The sequence below is a fragment of the Anas platyrhynchos genome, chromosome 8, assembly GCF_047663525.1.
Source record: "Anas platyrhynchos isolate ZD024472 breed Pekin duck chromosome 8, IASCAAS_PekinDuck_T2T, whole genome shotgun sequence".
In the NCBI taxonomy this organism is placed as follows: domain Eukaryota; kingdom Metazoa; phylum Chordata; class Aves; order Anseriformes; family Anatidae; genus Anas; species Anas platyrhynchos.
The window spans coordinates 30,775,615-30,791,842 of NC_092594.1; the positions used below are offsets into that span (position 1 = coordinate 30,775,615).

At 56.3% G+C, this 16,228-nt stretch overlaps 2 protein-coding genes across 3 annotated transcripts in view; both read left to right on the forward strand.

Moving 5' to 3' along the window:
• CMPK1 (cytidine/uridine monophosphate kinase 1) overlaps nt 1–3,626 on the forward strand; it is a 37,215-nt gene extending 33,589 nt beyond the window's left edge. Inside the window, exon 7 of one of the 2 annotated variants that reach the window (XM_072041430.1) lies at nt 3,311–3,626. The gene's annotated coding sequence lies outside the window, so the exon portion shown is untranslated. The remainder of the gene's footprint in view (nt 1–3,310) is intronic. The other variant, XM_072041431.1, reaches the window with a different exon arrangement.
• A 358-nt stretch (nt 3,627–3,984) lies between these two features.
• Nucleotides 3,985–6,364, forward strand: FOXE3 (forkhead box E3). The gene has a single exon (XM_072041429.1). It carries the CDS (start codon nt 4,645–4,647, stop codon nt 5,821–5,823), a length of 1,179 nt encoding a protein of 392 aa, XP_071897530.1. The 5' UTR covers nt 3,985–4,644; the 3' UTR covers nt 5,824–6,364.
• Nucleotides 6,365–16,228: the final 9,864 nt, after the last annotated feature.

Here is a 16,228-nt window from a genome sequence, read left to right on the forward strand (position 1 = left end):
ACGTGATGAGCATGGGCCTGTTGTGGCTGGAGATCCTCTTCTTTCACCATACGCACTTTGAAGTCACTGTATGAAATTTTAGTCACTGGACACTTGCGGAGTCAGAGATCCGAGGTCTCTACAACCTGAGCTGTGTTGTCTCCCCTCCAGCCAGCCTTTTTCTGCACCAGCACAGACGTGTGCTGAGATGTCCCCATTTGGGGCAGGAGAGCTGGGAAGAGGCGTTGGGGAACACAAGGGCAGGTGCCTTGCTCCTGGACTTGCTTCTTCTCTTGCCAGACTTTAGGGTGCCCAGCAGAGGTATCGTGCTTGGCTGCCAGCCCTTGGCTCCCCAATAGCTCTGTGGGCCTTGAAAACTTCTCCAGGCAAGCATATGGGGCTGGTTGGAGGATCTCTGCTCTTCTTCCCCCCAGATCATCATCAACATGAGGCCTCAGCTCTGCACCCTTGCTGGGACATGCTCCCAGCTCCATCCCCAAATCCTACCCAGCTTCCAGCCACCAGCTCCTGGGCACCCCGCACCTCCAGCTGAGATCCCTCCTCCTGCACTACCAGGAGGGGACTGACAGAGGTGCCTGGCCCAGCCAGGAGGGATTAAAGGGCTTTTGTTTCACAAGCATTTTAAGCAGTGTGAAAGAAGCCAACCTGCCAGGCTGGCTGCAGGCAGATCGCATCGGAGGTATAAGACAGGGAAATTTTCCACGGCAGAGGTGTGCTCCTGGCCTAAGGGGAGGGAAAAGGCTATTGTGTTTGGAGTGAATGGAATCGCTCCTGGCAGGAGCATTAAACAGAGGAAGAAGAATTGGCAGTGAGCTAGCGAGGTGGGATTTTACCTGTCTGCCTGGGCTTGCAGCTAATCAGTCCAGCAGTTAGAGGAGGGTAAAGGAAGGATGAGGGAAAAGGAAACTTTTGCAGTGAAATCCTTGCCTGGGAGCCCTGATGTGCAGCGTTTGGGCGTCAGTCCCTTGATTTGACTGAAAAATGCAAGCCTCGGTGGGTTTGGGATGGGATGCAGACTGTACAGCAAACTTGCCTCTTGCATGACAGCCAGCAAGTGCTGGGGCAGCAGCAGAGGCTTGTTTGCAGAAGCTTTCAGCAGACCTGGTGGGCCAGGTTCTCCCACGGACCTGCTGCCTGTTTACATGGTGAAAACACTACGGTTCTGTGTGAGCCTCATGAAACAGCCCTGCAGGGCGCTGAGCTTTAATTGCCTACCTCGCATCCCCCGGAGAAACCTGGATGGTGCGCACCTGGGTTCTGCTGGGAAGGGATGGCTGTTAAGGAGGTGGTTGGAAAGTCGGAGAGCAAGGCTCCTTGTAAAGATCTGCTCTCGCAGGGGTTGTCCTCAGGAATTTGTGTCACGGTTTGTTCCACCGCCTCTTTTGACTAAGGGTAATGGGAAGGGCAGCAGAGCCAGCAGGGTGAGGCACAGCTCAGCATGGCCCTCCTGCCTGTCCCCTTCTTTGGCTTGGGTTTTTTGGACATGAGGTATGGAGCTGGGGCATTTTCCTTTTTCCAGGAAAAAGGAAAATTAAATATTGATTATCACAAATGTTGGTATTTGTCTTTGAATGAACAAACCATAAACACACCAAAGTTTTTAAAAGCCAAAGCTCTAAAACTCCAAACCAAGCTTTGTCCCAGTCATGGTTTTCAAAGTCTTTTAGAATCTTTTACATTTTCCCTCAAGTTTAAACAGATACTTCTGTTAAGGGTACTATTTTTTTGTAAACAGAAAACAGGAGAAAAGCATTTATTTTTCTTTCTTCCCCTTTATTCCTGTAGGAATGAAAGAAATCTTCAATTTTTATATGAAATATAATTCTGAGCAGAAAATCTTAAATAGTTGAAGTGGAAAAAAACTTCACCACGAGGGTGAAGAAGGGTTTACAAGTTCCGTTCTTTGGAAGTTTTTCCCCAGTTTGGTAAATGCTTTGCCTGTACCATACCCATCCTGTTAGTGAGGAAATGATTTGCCTGGGTGTTGCTGCGCCGTTACCTACAAATACCCTGGTGGCTGAGTTAGTCCACGAGAAGTGCTCGCTCGCTGTTGTCACCTCCTTCTGTGTCTGGGAGAACTGCACAGCCGGTGCTTGTGTGGCTTCCAGCACAGGACATCCGCGTGTGTGTGGTTGGTGGTAGCTGATAGGGGTATTTCGGGGCAGGTTTGAGCCCCGTTGGGAGGCCACGTATCATCGGAACATAGCTCAGGGGCTGGAGGATGCGTTGGGCTGCTCACCTGCTCCGCTGGCTGCTGCTGGGTGGGGTCCTATCCTCCCTTCCCCAGGGTCCCGTTACGGTGCCAAGGACGGAGCAGGCAGCAGATGCTGGCAAAGCTTGCACATGCTTAGCAAACTTGACTTACTCCTTCTGCATTGCCTTGTTTTAAAGAGAGAGACAGGTCTCGCTTGTGGTAGCTGTTTTTATTACAGCCTTCCAGCTTTTTATAAAATGACTAGGGCAGAAAGAGCACGTGGAGTGAGGAAGCATAGGTGGGAATTTGTCTGTCTGTGTTGGCTTTCCTCGTTCAGCAGTAGGGCTCGGTCTGGTTCCTGCCCACCTCTGTCCTGCTCTGTCCGTCTGTCACACCTACTCCACCACCCAGCTCCTACCCCTGCGAGGCTGGGAGCTGTCTGAACGCTCCCAACAGCTTCCCAGTAACTGCTCAGCACCTGGAGCCTCGGCCAGCCCCGAGCCCGAGACAGGGCCAGGGCTTCTCCCGGGGTTCCCAGCGTTACAAAGGAGCAGGGCCTTGGACAAGGGTGAGCCTTCATCTCCTGCTGTGCAGATGAGACCTCTTCTCCTTTATGTCATCTCAGGTAGCTCCAGCCCCAGCCAGTGTGGGTTTTTCATTTCCCATTATTTTTCTGATGTTTAGACCACCTAAAAAAAAATGATAATAATTGCTTGTGAGTCTAACTGAGAAAAGCTGTTCCTTCTTTACACCCCTTAACTTTTTCCCTTCCAAACTGCTTCTCACTAAATCAATATACACAAAAATCTTTGTGTCTGCATTAAAGAAAAAAAGTCATGCTTGCAAAGCTGAAGGTTTCCACCCCCCTCCAGCCCCCGGGGGTAATTTTCTTTGTTCTTCACGGAATGGTTTGAATGACTCCCTTAGCCTTCGTGGGCTTCTCACCTTCTTCAGTGCCTGGACAAGTCAGATCCTCAGCCTGTGCGTCACGAAGTGTCCGACACTCAGATACACACTCAACTTTACTGCTCCAGGAGTGTGCATTTAGAGTATTTGTCCTTTTCCCCCTGTTCTCCCAAGGGAATTAAGGATCCCTGCCATGCTCTTGCTTTGCAGAAAGGCACAGTTCTGTCCCCTGAGTTGCCCCTCTTCTTGCTCATGTTTGGAAGAAGGGAAACTGAGGCAGCTTACCCCAGCACGCCCAGTGGCTGACCAGGACTGGACCCAGCACAGCTCTGCCAGAGCCCGCGCTGCCCTGCCTGAGCCCTGGCGAGGGCAGAAGATGAACCAGGAACATCTGCAGAGAAAATAAGAACAAAAGCAGACGCAGACACAAGTGAGGGAACAAGTGACAGTGGGAAATAAACCGGGCAATGAATTCTTGCTTGAACTGTAAAATAAAACCACTAGGAGATGCTTAAGGAAGATGGGATGGAGAATCTTATTTTAAAAAGATTAGTGGCTTTTTATTTCAAAAAGGAGAGGAAGATGATGGTGCGATCCGAGCCACATCTCCGTGCCTCTGTGGAAAAAGGCTTTTGTCCTGCTGTCTTCTAGGAAATGCTTTTAATCAAATTACGAAGTTGAAGGCTGTGACTTTTACTACTCACAGGATAGGAGGGATCTGCCACCATCTGCCACCCAGCAGGGCTTCCTGAGTGCCACCTTCAGCCTCGGTGATGGAGAGCCCCCTCTTTCCCCTGTCTGTCTCCCAAATGCCATCCCTGCCCCGCAGCCCTCGTACCTGCGGGCAGCCCCGAGCTCTGCGCATCCCTTTCCACTCTCCCACGGGGAAACGAAATAAAACACAAAATAAAAGCTTGGTTCCCTTACCCAGGAGGCTGCACAGTGACTAACCGGAGGGTTTGATGCAGAGCAGCCCCGGCTCTCTCCATCGCTGCGCCCTGGCCGCCTCGGAGCGCTTTTCCCAGGGAAGAACTCAACGAAATCCGGGCAGCGGGGGGGCTGGGGGGCAGCCTTACCTGCTCTGCTGCTGGCGGCCGGCCGTGGGATAAAACTCGCCCTGGGTCTGGCCACCGGGGCTCCGTTTAATTTCCCCCCCAGCTCGGGAAAACCGAGCGAGCGCCCGGGCGGATGGCGCAGCCCGCTGGGGAGCGGGTTTCCCCCGGGGGCCTCGCTGCCAAAGACGGCCCCAGCGAGGGGCCGGGGGGGTTTGCCCGTGGGAGACAGGTCCCGGGCTCTCCCCCCCCCCCCCTTTCCATCGGAGGGCTCGGCTGGGCCGGGCCGGGCTCCGCACGCCCCCGGGGGTGGGCAGGGGGGCGGCCGCCCTATATATTGCAAAGCAGCTCGGGGCCCGGCTCCCCATCGCCGGGAGCTGCCGCGGCGCCTGCCCCCTCTCCCCTTCCCCTTCCCCTCCCTCTCCCCCAGCCCTCGGGGGGGGCTTTTTCTCCCGCAGCCCCCCCCCTTGCCCCCCATCCCTCCGGCCGTATATGACCGCGGCCGGCTTCCCCTGCCTGCGAGGCATGTGCACGCTGCCGGCCCCCAGCCCCGCCGCCAGCCCCGGCTCCCCCGGGCCCCCCCGGGGGTCGCCCCCAGCCTGCCAGGCGCCCCCGGTGAAGCCGGAGCCGAGGGGCGGCGGGGGCAGCCCCCCAGCTCCTCTTCCTCCTCCTCTGCCCCCCGAGGAGCCTCCGCCACCAGCCGGGGGTCGCCGGAGAAAGAGGCCGGTGCAGCGGGGCAAGCCCCCCTACTCCTACATCGCCCTCATCGCCATGGCCATCGCCAACGCCGCCGAGAGGAAGCTGACCCTGGGGGGCATCTACAAGTTCATCACCGAGCGCTTCCCCTTCTACCGGGAGAACCCCAAGAAGTGGCAGAACAGCATCCGCCACAACCTCACCCTCAACGACTGCTTCGTCAAGATCCCCCGCGAGCCCGGCCACCCGGGCAAGGGCAACTACTGGACGCTGGACCCGGCGGCCGAGGACATGTTCGACAACGGCAGCTTCCTGCGCCGGAGGAAGCGCTTCAAGCGCACCGACATCACCACCTACCCCGGCTACATGCAGAACTCCAGCGCCTTCACCCCGCCGCCCGCCGCCCGCCCCGTGGCACCCGCTGCTCCCTACCCCAATGCCCTCTGCTCGCCCGGCTACGGCCCCCAGCTCTCTGGTGCCGTTTTCCATCCTTACGGGGCCGGAGCAGCCCCGCAGGCGCAGCACCCCAGGATGTTCAGCATCGACAGCCTCATCAGCGGGCAGCAGGCCCTGCAGCCCTCGCCGCCTGCCGAGCTGGGCCACCCCTCGTTGGGTTTATCCGGGGCTGAGCTGGCCCCCAGCTGCTCCGCCGGCGCCTCCGAGCCTCCCTGCTTCCAGCCTCAGCCCGTCAGCCCCGGCTTGCTGGGCCGGCCTGGCCCCAACACCTTGCCTTACCCCTACGCTGCCTCACCTCCTCACCTGCCCGTGGGGCAGGGCGGGTATTCACCCGGCAGCCCGCAGCTCTATGGGGCTCCCAACAGGCTGACCCTGCCCGCCATGCGCCCCACAGCCTGCGCCGAGCACAGCGAGCAGCTCCTGGGGCTCCCCACCACGTCGCCCCTCGGCCAGTTTGGCTCCAGCAACGCCTATGTCAGGCAGCCCAATTTCCCCGCCGGCCTCGAGCGGTACATGTGATGGGGCTGGGGGAGCACGGACGGGTGCCCCGAGGTGGCCGTGGGCACGGCTGGACACACGGACACTGCCCTGTCGTGGGATCGGCTGGGTGGGGTGGGGGGGTCCCGGTCTTTGGCTGTGCATGGACACAAAGCCCCGTGCACGGTGCAGGGGGCCAAACTCCTCTCTTTCCCAGCTGGTTTTTAACTGGAGAGAAGGGGATGGATTTTGCTGCCGTGTTCTCTCCTGGCAGTGATGCTCTCCGTGCCCGGGGGTGTCTGTTTCTCACCCGGCTGTGCCCGGGTGGAGCAGGGCACCCCGCAGCACCCCGGGTGAGGCAGAGCTTGCCCAGGAGCTCAGTGCGTGGTGGGACAGGCAGGAACCCAGAGAGCAGAAAATGTCCCAAAACGAGGCTTTTTCCTCTCTTCCCTGGGTGCCTCCTCCAGAACTGGAATGAGCTACCAAAAAAAAAAAAAATCCCACTACTAAAGCAATTCACTGGATTTTAAATGAATATTTAAGATGCTTACCCTTTCCTTCCCCGTAGGAAAAAAAAAAAGAAAAAAACTCACCCTGACTACTTCTTTTTACTATTTTTAAAAATGACTTTTATTGTTAGAAAGGACTTTTTTAAAATAAAGCTTTTTCTTCCAACATGTCCAGTGCTGCTGTTCCTCTGGCCCCAGCCAGGCCTTCCCTGGAGGAAACCCATTGCTCCTGTGACCGGGGGAAGGCAGACTTGTGCTGCTGTCTGACACCACCTCGTCCTACATTTTTAGTGATGCTTTTTAAAGCTATTTTACTATGATTTATAAAAAAATGAATGGGAACTAACCACTGCCGAGCTGTGCGATGGTTGCAGTCATCACGAGGGAGCTGAGAGGTTTGCCCACGCTGTTCTTGCTGGACCCGATGGTTTCCATCTGTGTAGCAGGGAGCGTGTCTTCCCTCCCCGAAATCCCTTGCAGGTAAACCTCTGGTTTAGCACATCAGGTTAGGAGATTGTAGCTTTCCTTCCTAGGCACAAAATCGATTAAAATCCCAGTCTGTTCACTGCCCAGCCTGGTGCTCTTTATTTATAGGACCGTCCAGCCAGAGTGCTCAGCCAGGCTAGGAGGCAGGACTCCCCACCACTGGTTGCTGGATTCAGCTTTTCTTGTCTAAACACCCTCCAGGTAAAAGCAACTGATTTCCCCCATCACTGCAGGGAGTGCTCTGAAGCAGAGCGGTTCCCACAGCCCTTAAGGAGGAGCTGGGTGTCACTGGGGTGGCGGTGCAGACCCGAGCATCTCATCCCCCGACTGCTGTCTGTGACCAAAAGCTGTGTGCAGGGCACTGTCGGGGCTTTTCTTTTCTCGGTCTCCTTAAAAATGGGGATTCACCTGTCTGTAAAAACCTCCTGGCTCTGGTCTGCTCCTGCTTTGTCTGGTTTCTCCTTTCAGCTCCCCCGCTGCTCCCAGCAGCAGCTTCTGTGCTTCTCGCTTACTGATAGCCCTGCTCGGAAAGGGCTGGGTGAGAAAACTTTTCCCCTGAAAATATTTCTGCTTTCTATAAAAGCTGTCTATGGGTAGAGATTTTTTACCTCCAGAAAGCCTGCAAAGTGCTGTCCTGTACGCGGCGCACAGCGGGGCACAGCCCGGCACTGGTGCAAAAGGGAATGGGTGCTGGGTGGCGGGGGTGGGCAGGTGATGCTGAAGCTCCCCGGGCTTGGTGCTAGGATATCTGGCCCCCTGCTCCAACCCAGTCCCCCCAGAGCCTTGCAGGGTGAGCAGTGGGTGTCAGAAAAGGTTTTCAATGCTGTCGGATCGCCTGCAGGCAGCAGGCAGTGGGCCCTGTGTTGCCAAAGAGGCTGAAAGCACGGGGAACAAACCCCTTTTCTTCTCCCTACAGATATTAATCCCCACATGCACAAACCTCTGGCACTCGTATTGGGATTGTCATTAAACTAATGCCTTAAGAGTGTCTTCTTGGTTAACTTAATGTATCCCAACTAGGCTCTTAAGCTTTCGTTTCAAAGCTTTGTTTACAGTTAGGGTGAATCTAGCAAATGAGTAGGATTAAAGTGTCATGTAAAGCATAAGCCTTGCTGGGACAGAGTAGTTTTAAGCTTTGTAAAGTTTATACCTGCGCCCTTTGTCTGTTTTAGTGTCTTTTCAGTGTCCCTACTCAGTGAATAAGAGGGATTTTGAATGAAACGGGAGCAATTATCACCCAGATTTTGGCTGTGAAACCAAGTCTCCTTTGAAATCCTCCCCTCTTTATTTAGCAGCAGCCGGAGAGTTCAGGTGATATTAAGTAGTGGCAGTCAGAGCCGTCCTCATCTTACTCCAGAAAGCCAGAGGCTAAACTTTGTTTGCTCTTCTCCATGGTGGAATGAGCGTGGTCCTTTGGGATCAGATGTGCCAGAGAGGTTTGTCTGGAGATCCGGGCAGATGGCTTCTCGGAGGATGCCGTGGTAAATTGGGCAGGATTCAGGTCGCTCAGCCTGGATGTTGGGAGCCTTGTACCCAAGCTTTGCTCCCATTGACAGCTAAAGCATTTTTTCTCTCAGAAACAGCAGCTGCCCGGGGAGATCTGGCCAGGCTGCCGCGGGTGCCTGCGTACGGCGGCGTTCTGCTCGTCTCATGCGTGCCCCAAATTCCTGCTGCTTCCCCACAGGTTAAAACAAGCAACGCCGAGTGCTCTTTTCAGGTGCTATTCCCAAGCTACAAATAGCGTTTTTCCACTTGGGTGCAAACAAACACATGAGCTGAAATTTTAGAAGCACGTTTCCTGGAGGATTGGTCGGTCCCTCCGGTAGGGTTGGGTTCTGGCTGGATGCTGCCAGGTGTCCGCTGGCAGTCCCGGTGCTGGAAATTGTAGATCAGAAGGAAGTTTTATTCCAGGTGATGCTTTGTCCTGTGCACATGCACCACTTGGAGACGGACAGAAGTTTTGGTCCCAAAGGGACCCAAAGGAACCCAAAGGGACCCAAAGGGACCCAAAGGAACCAAAAGGTCAGGACTCAGCCATTAGGGCCACCCGGTGATGGAGTGATGAGTGCAGTGGGACCAGCAGAAATGTGCTCCGCCGGCCGATGGTGAATTCCTAACGAAGTAGAACAGGGGACACAGCGCCGGCTGTGGGGACAGGGGGTCTGTCCCCCGCGGTGGCAGGGGCGAGGTGGCCGGGGTGGCAGCCGCCGTGCTCGGGCCAACACTGACCTCCAGTGGAAAGCCCTGGGAAGCCGCTCCCGGCCGGCGACCGGGGGGGCTCAGGGGGCACCCGGATCGTCCTCGTCGTCCCCACAATGGGCAAGGGGACACGGGGGGGCTCCGTGTGTGGCCCGTTGGGGTTTGGGGCACGGCCGAGACCAGGAGGAGATGGGGTTTGCTCAGGGAGGGTCACCACTAAACACGTCAGGTTGGGAAACTCCCAAAGCACCATTTATCAAATCTGGGAAAGGATCTCTCAGGATACACTCTCCTTTACCCTTTTTCGAAGTATTTGCTGCGGGACACAGTCTGTGCACTGGGACTGCTGAAGTGCCCTTGCTCAGGGCAGGCCCCAGGTTTCAGCAGAGGAATTAACTGACCAGCACAGCTCACACCAACCCAGGTGCCTGGTTATATCCTTCTCAGATGTTCCCTGCTTGAAATACCAGAGACTGAGTAATAATAAGGTGCCCGTGCTGCACCACAGCATTTTCATCTAAAAAAAGGTGCTTCACGTGGAGGTGTAACTCTTCTGAGCATCCCGCCTGGTGCTTGTCCACTGTGCGACGAGCTTGCTGGTGAGCAAACAGAAAGCTGCCGGACCCTTGGGAACCACACGTTTCACCCCCCAAAAGTACCCACAGACACAAGTAGGGACCATTTTGCTGCCAGCCCCTAAACATCCCAGAGCAGCTTTGCATTCCCATCACACAGAGATGGCCAACGCGCTCACCGCAGTGTTACCTGCTGCTCCAGAGCCAGCACCACGAGGTGGCAGCCAGGTGACGCCCAGGACGAGGTCCCACAGCCCACCCTCAGCTCTCTGGACAGACCCCACCATCTGCAGACCATCCCCAAGCACCATTTATCTATTCCCAACCCTCGGCCGCCCTGCGGTGCTGCTTTAGGCGCGCATCCGTCTCCCCCCGGCCCTTTCTTTGCAGGCTGTCTGCTGCTTGGGTTCTCCCTCAGCTGATGCTCGCCCTCTAAGTATAATTGCAATACAAAGTAGTTTCAGAGTAGCGTGCAATAGTGGCTAATTATTTGGAACAATTATACATAACAAAGACAGAGCCAAGCAGCAAGAGGGCTTAATTGTCTGGCCAAGCATGAAATAGCACAGGATTATCGCTGACAGGGGGAGGGGGTGCAGCGGAGGAGAATCGCCCCATAGAATAGGCAAGAATCCAGGCTGCTTGGGAAGGCAAAGTTTATTGAAGAACTTGAAAATTCCCCTTTGAAGCATCTTCTGAAATGCCAGAGAAGACATGAAAAGGATAATGACCCAGAATATGGGCTTAGCACACAAATCCCCGCACTGACAGACTCCAGGCCTGCAGACGCTTAAGCACATGCTTAAATTTTAAGCACATGAATAGTCCCCTTTGACGGCTCACGTGCTTAGAGTTAAGCTTAGGCATAAGTGTTTGTAGGATCGGAGCCCAGATTTTTATTACAACTAGGCTCCTCTCGGCCATGGCAGGAAATAAAAGGCCTGCAAAGCGCGCGAGCTTCCCGCGTGGTGCCGTGAAGCCCTTTGCTCTGTACGAGCACCGTGCCCAGCCGCAGGGACACCAGCATTGGGACAGCAGCCACGAGGTGGTGAGGAGCAGTGCGGGCAGGAGAGGTGCAGGGAAAAATCCTAGAGGACACCAGGTTTGTGGCACCTGCTGCCCCACCTGCTCCCACATTGCATCTTCTGGCCCCGCGGGTGCCTGGTGGGTTGGTGAGGGTGCCCGTGGCGAGTCAAGCACAAAGGAGATTTTTCTCAGGAACAATGTGCAGACGTGGATCTGCCCTCTGTGGGGCCACAGCTCCATCCCCAGCACTGCCCGGGCCCCACGGGGTGGGAGCTGCTGGGCCAGGAGGTGACACCGCCACCGTCCCCCTTCACCTTCACACCTGTGGGCTTGGGACTGCTGCTAGCTGCCACTGGAGGGCATTATATGATATATACAGTCCCCTCGCCCCGTGGTACGTGCAGCCTGTTTCTCAGAGGCAGGGATGGCAGAGCATGGGATATGGGAAGCCACGGACTGGCCCCACAGCGCTCACTGGGGCACCTCGGTGCATCGCCATCCCTCCGCGACGTGCCTGCGCAGCAGCCCGGAGCTGCTGCAGGGCACGGGAGGAGGATTTTCTCCCAAGCCAGAGGTTAATTATTCTTTATTGGATAATTTTCAGCTGCCGGTGCTGGCAGTGAAGGGGATTTCCTCTAGGTGGCACGCTTATCTCTGCGCTGGGAGGGAAGGGAGCCCCGGCAGCCTGCTGGGGAGCCAGAAGCACGGGCGCAGCGCTCAGCCTGCCCGCGTCCCAGCAGCAGGGAGCAGACGGTGTGCCCCGACACCTCCCGGCCCCGTATTGCTGCCAGAACTCGGCATCGAGGTCTGGAAAATGGTAATAAAAATAATTTTTAACAAAGGAATTTCAAATTAAGCGTCGGTGGGATGCGGCTGGCTGGGTAACGCCGCGCACCCACCCCGCACAGGTCGGGTCTATCCAAGAAATGCAAACCCAGAGGTGAAACGCCAGCCCTGCCCTTCCTCCTGCACTCCCTGGTGCTGCATCTTCCACCCGAGCGGTGCAGCTCCCTCGTCTCAGCCAGGACGAGCATTAATTTTAATCTGCGCGTTGACAGGCTTCCCCTCTCGCATCCTCCGTGCAGCTCAGGGCAGCGAGTGCTTCTGGTGGCTTCAAGAAAAGTGCAGGAGAAGCTCACGCCCCTCTAGAGTGCCAGGGATGGGTTTCTTGCGTGCGTCCCTTTTATCTGGCGCGTCCCTTTTACCTACTGTGCACCTATTTTATAGGACTGCAGAACTGCCCCCTGCAGCCACACGGGCGCAGCCATAAAGTCCCACATCAAAGCAAGGTTTAGCTTCGGTTCCCAGAGCTGAAGGTGTGGAAGTGCTGGAGATTCATCCCACTGCAGACCTTCAGCTGATGCTGTTTTTGTGCTTCCCAGCTTGGTATTTTTGCTTAATGGTATTTGACCCAGATGAAATGTTCACCATCCTCACAGCCTCTTTTCTACCTGGTGTCCTCTGCTGGGTGAGGGGCCAGGGGTTAGGGTGTTTGGCTCTGCCTCTGCTTCTCTGCACAGCACTGGGTGAGATAGTGAGATACTTCCCCTCCCTCACCAGCCTTCAGGTCACAGACTTTTTCCAGCTGTTTATCCAGCTCCTTCCCGAGGTGGGAGTAGAGGAAAGGGACCCTGGGCATTATTCCTGTGCAGGGGGAACATCACAATCACCAGCTGACTGAAGCACAGTTTTATTTGAAGCCAAGAGGCAAAATATATCTACAAGCCTCTTTGCAGGCACATCTGTAGATATCAGCACGTGTGTGCAGGACTAATCTTTTACAAGAGTCACCTCAACACCATCCCCACCTGGAGACTGCTGGATACTTCCAGCCACAAAGAATGCCATCCTCAGCCATTTACTCCATGCAGGAATAAAAAAAAAAAAAAGAGTCAAGCATTTTTTTTCTCCCAATCAAGCCACGTTTCAGTAATCTTCCACCTTCTCTGAAATTTCTTCCTTTGAAGACCTTCTCTCTGCTTGCTCCTGTCCCCATGTTGAGGGTCCTCAGCTGGCGTTCATGGCAGAGGTGGGCTTCTGTGGACCCGGTGGGTGAGGCAGGCACTGGGGCTGCTGACTGCAGAGCACTCAGCAGCAGGAGCTACCTGAGCATGGTCAGGTGCTGGTGTGGAAACCTGGACTAGGAGACCTCCTCACAGCTTCTTGCATCTGCAGGAACCCATTCGTTTACATCAGGTCTTGCACGGTGCACCTACATTTGGGAAACTCCCTCCCTCAGGGGTCCCCCTCCTCCCCCAAATCCTCCCTTTTATTTTCAGGGGATTCAGGGAAGAATGAAGTGATTTAGCAGGCTTGTTTTCACAGGGATATTTTTCCTCGTGTGGTAGGCAGTGTTACCAGGCTGTTCTGTACATGTTGCCATGTGCCAGAGCGTAATTGCCTTCCACATGCATCAGCCTTTGGCTAATGTGTTTTTTATGGCAACCAGGAGAGCTGGATTTGGTGAGTCTCAAAAGTGCACCTGGTGCTTTATGGCTTGAAATCACTGCCTTCCTCTGAGTCATGGAAGTGTGTGTGTGTCTCTTTTCATGTCAGATTGCTGAAGAACGGCATGAAAAAAAGCTTACGCCAAGCCAGAGTTAATCAGTTGAGTGTTAAGCTGCATGTGAGCTTGCCTGGTGGGCTTCAGGTCCATGTGGGATGGGATCGGTAATGAATACGGAGCAGCAGGCAGAGCTGTTGAACTGCACGTCCAAAGCTGAGGTCCTAAACTTAGATCCCAGTACCTAAATGTGTGTGTGTGTGATGAGGAGGTTCAGCCTTGAGCATGGGGACACCTGGGGAAACCTTCACCTGAAATCCTGGCCTTTTTTGGTGTGGATTTTGGGACATCTGGGTTTGAAAATGCAAGTCAACCAAGCAGAGATATCCAACATTTGAACGCTGCAGGGACAGCTAAAGGTACTTGACATCGGTGGTCTCCAAACTGGGAATTTCGTGCATCCTGCACTACCCGGCACCACCGTTCCCAGCCACCTGCCTGTGCCAGGAGCTCCTGGCGAGCCGAGTGAGCTCCGCAAACTGGGAGCTGGCAATAAGGGGCTGGAAAAAAAAAAAAAAAAACAAAAAACGGGACTGAACTGCAGGGAGCACTGAAGGTCTGAGCCTTGGATATGGAAAGAAGAGAAATAATATCAAAGGAAATCACATAAGTGGAAAAAGAGCCCCCTGGGGCAGCCCAGGCAGCAGCAGGTCTGTCTTGTTCGTGTTTTCAGAGAAGTTAGAGGTCAGCCGAGCTTGATAACGAGGTAATACAGAAAATCCATCACTGAGCCTTGGGGGACTTGTGGATGCGGTTCTCATCAGAATAAACGACTTTAGATGCTGCCCGGCAGAGGAAACAACAACGGCTCTGCCTCGCAAACCCAGCCGGTCCTCTGCGAGGAGCTGGGGGCAGGGTGCGGGGCCGGGGGCTCTGCTCCCCATAAACCCCAACTCCGGGGGCTGCTGCGGCATCTTTCTTGCTTCCCTCCCCTCCAGCCTCGGGCAAAAAGCAGCTGGGCAGGCAGGGACAGAGATTTTCCCCGTGGAAAAAAAAAATCAGTGCCTCGTCGGGGGGCGTTTTGCAGCATGTGGGGGGCTCCGGGCTCGGGGGCGGCGTGGAGCCCCCGGGGAGGACACGGGGAGCCCCTGGGGAGGCTGCGGCCGGCCCGGAGCCCCCTGCCCGAGGGAGGTGGAGGGCATAGGAATACCTCCGACAGACAGGTGGGATTTGAAAGTCCCCTTAAAGGTTAAAATTAAAATGCTGTTCGGCTGATGCCCCCCGTCTTTTTATTTTATTTTTTTTCGCTATTGAGACTTTTTGGAGACCCTGAGCCCCGCCAGTCACTTTTGATGGCGCAGCTCCCCGTGAAATGTATCGCAGAGCCGGGTTAAAGCGGCTGGGAGGTGGAAGGGAGGCTGCCCGTAACGAAATATCCCAGACAGGAGCGCAGAAAAAAATTAAAAATTCCCCTTAAGAACAAACGCTCCCCTCCTGCCCCTGCGCGGCTGGGAGCAGGGGGGAGATGGCAAAGCCGATCTTTTCGGGTCGATCGGTTGTGGGGCTGTTCCGGGAGCCCACATCGTTTCGCACCCCGTGTGTGGACCCGGGATTAGCGCTGACCCCGGTACCCGCGGCCGTCTGTAGGGCCGGCGGCACGGCCGGCAGCCTGTGCGTATGGGACCCGGCCGCCTGGTGTGGTTCACTCCAGGGTTTCCCTTTCCCGAATCGTTTCAGGGCGGTTGGGTTTTAGGTACTTTTTCTCGTTTTGATTCGTTTCTGCAGCCGATCTTGCGGGACGAAGCCGCAGCTAGCGGCCGCTCGGCGAGCAGAAGCCGCTGGCAGATGGGGACAGATGGGGGCACGGGGGCTCTGCCGCTGTCACTTCGCTTTGGGCCCCCCCACCTCAGCTGGGGCTCACATTTCCCCTAAAAACACTCCGAAATAGGCTCAGGAGCGGCTGCTGGGGACGTGCTGCTCCCCGAGCGGCTGCGGCTCGGGATGCGCCTTGCCGGAGGGGGGCGGGCCGGGGGGAGCGGTGCAAGGCACCGGTAGCATCCCCCAAAAAACTCCCTTTAATGCACCCCCCCCGGCCCCATGAGGAGTTTCGGAGTGGACGCGGAGGCGCTCAGGGGCGCACGGCTCCCCCCGAGCCCCCATTTCCCGGGGGCTGCCCCCGGAGCTGCCCTCCTGGGAGGGGATGGGGACCGGGCAGGGTGCGGGGGGGCCCCGGAACAGCCCCCCCGTTGGTTTCGCTTCGAGCCCCGCTTTCCTGGCGGGGCCAGCCTCGGGGCAGGGCGCTTTGGTGGCAGCCACCCTGAGGGGCACGGGGGTCGCGGGGGGTGGCGGTGCCGCTGTCCCCGGTGCCCGCTGTCCCCTGCCGCCGGTCCTTTTGCTGTCCCCAGCCTCTGGTCCCTTCGCTGTCCCCTGCCCTCCCCTCGCAGAGGCACAAGGCGCAGCTCCCGGCGGTTCCTTTCTGCCCCGAAACGCACCGAGTGGAAATTCAATCGCCCGCTTGTGTGTGTGGTCGAAATCTCTGGCAGCTGCTTCGGAATTTTTTATGACACTTTCGTTTATGTAGGGGAGTCATAACTATTATTTTACTTAATAAAAATGGAAACGGGCTCGGCTTTTTTTTTTTTCCCTCCCCTCTTCCATTTGTTCTTCCCATCGCCTCGCCGCCGGGCTGGCTAACGGGGAGCTTGAGCAGCGGCGGTGGGAGAGATGGAGAGGAGCCGGAGCGTTTCTCCGGGCTGGCTGAGAGAGGATGAACAGAGCCGCTTGCACACACGCGTGGAGAGGAGAGGGGGATGCGTGTGCAGGTTGTCGGCTGGAGAAGGGTATAAAAGTGAAAGGACTCGGGGAAGCAGCTCCCCCAGCCCGCTTCGCCCGCTTCTTCACCGATTTCTCCGGCCGTTCAGGGAAATCCTGCCCCGATCGCAGCGAGGGAGGAGGATGCGGCCGGGGCCGCGGCTCCGGAGCGGGAGGATTGCGGGAGGGGTGCGGGAGGGGTGCGGGAGGGGTGCGGGTGCCCGCTCGCGGGGGTTCCCCGGCGCACCGAGTCGTTAGGCTTTGAGTAATTGTGACCGGCATTTGGAAGCGGGGCCGCGCAGCTGTTTGGCCCGGCTCCCCGGTATTAGTGCTGGAGA

Coding starts and splice junctions, on each gene's coding strand:
- FOXE3 (XM_072041429.1), top strand. CDS start 4,645: ATGACCGCGGCCGGCTTCCCCTGCCTGCGAGGCATGTGCACGCTGCCG.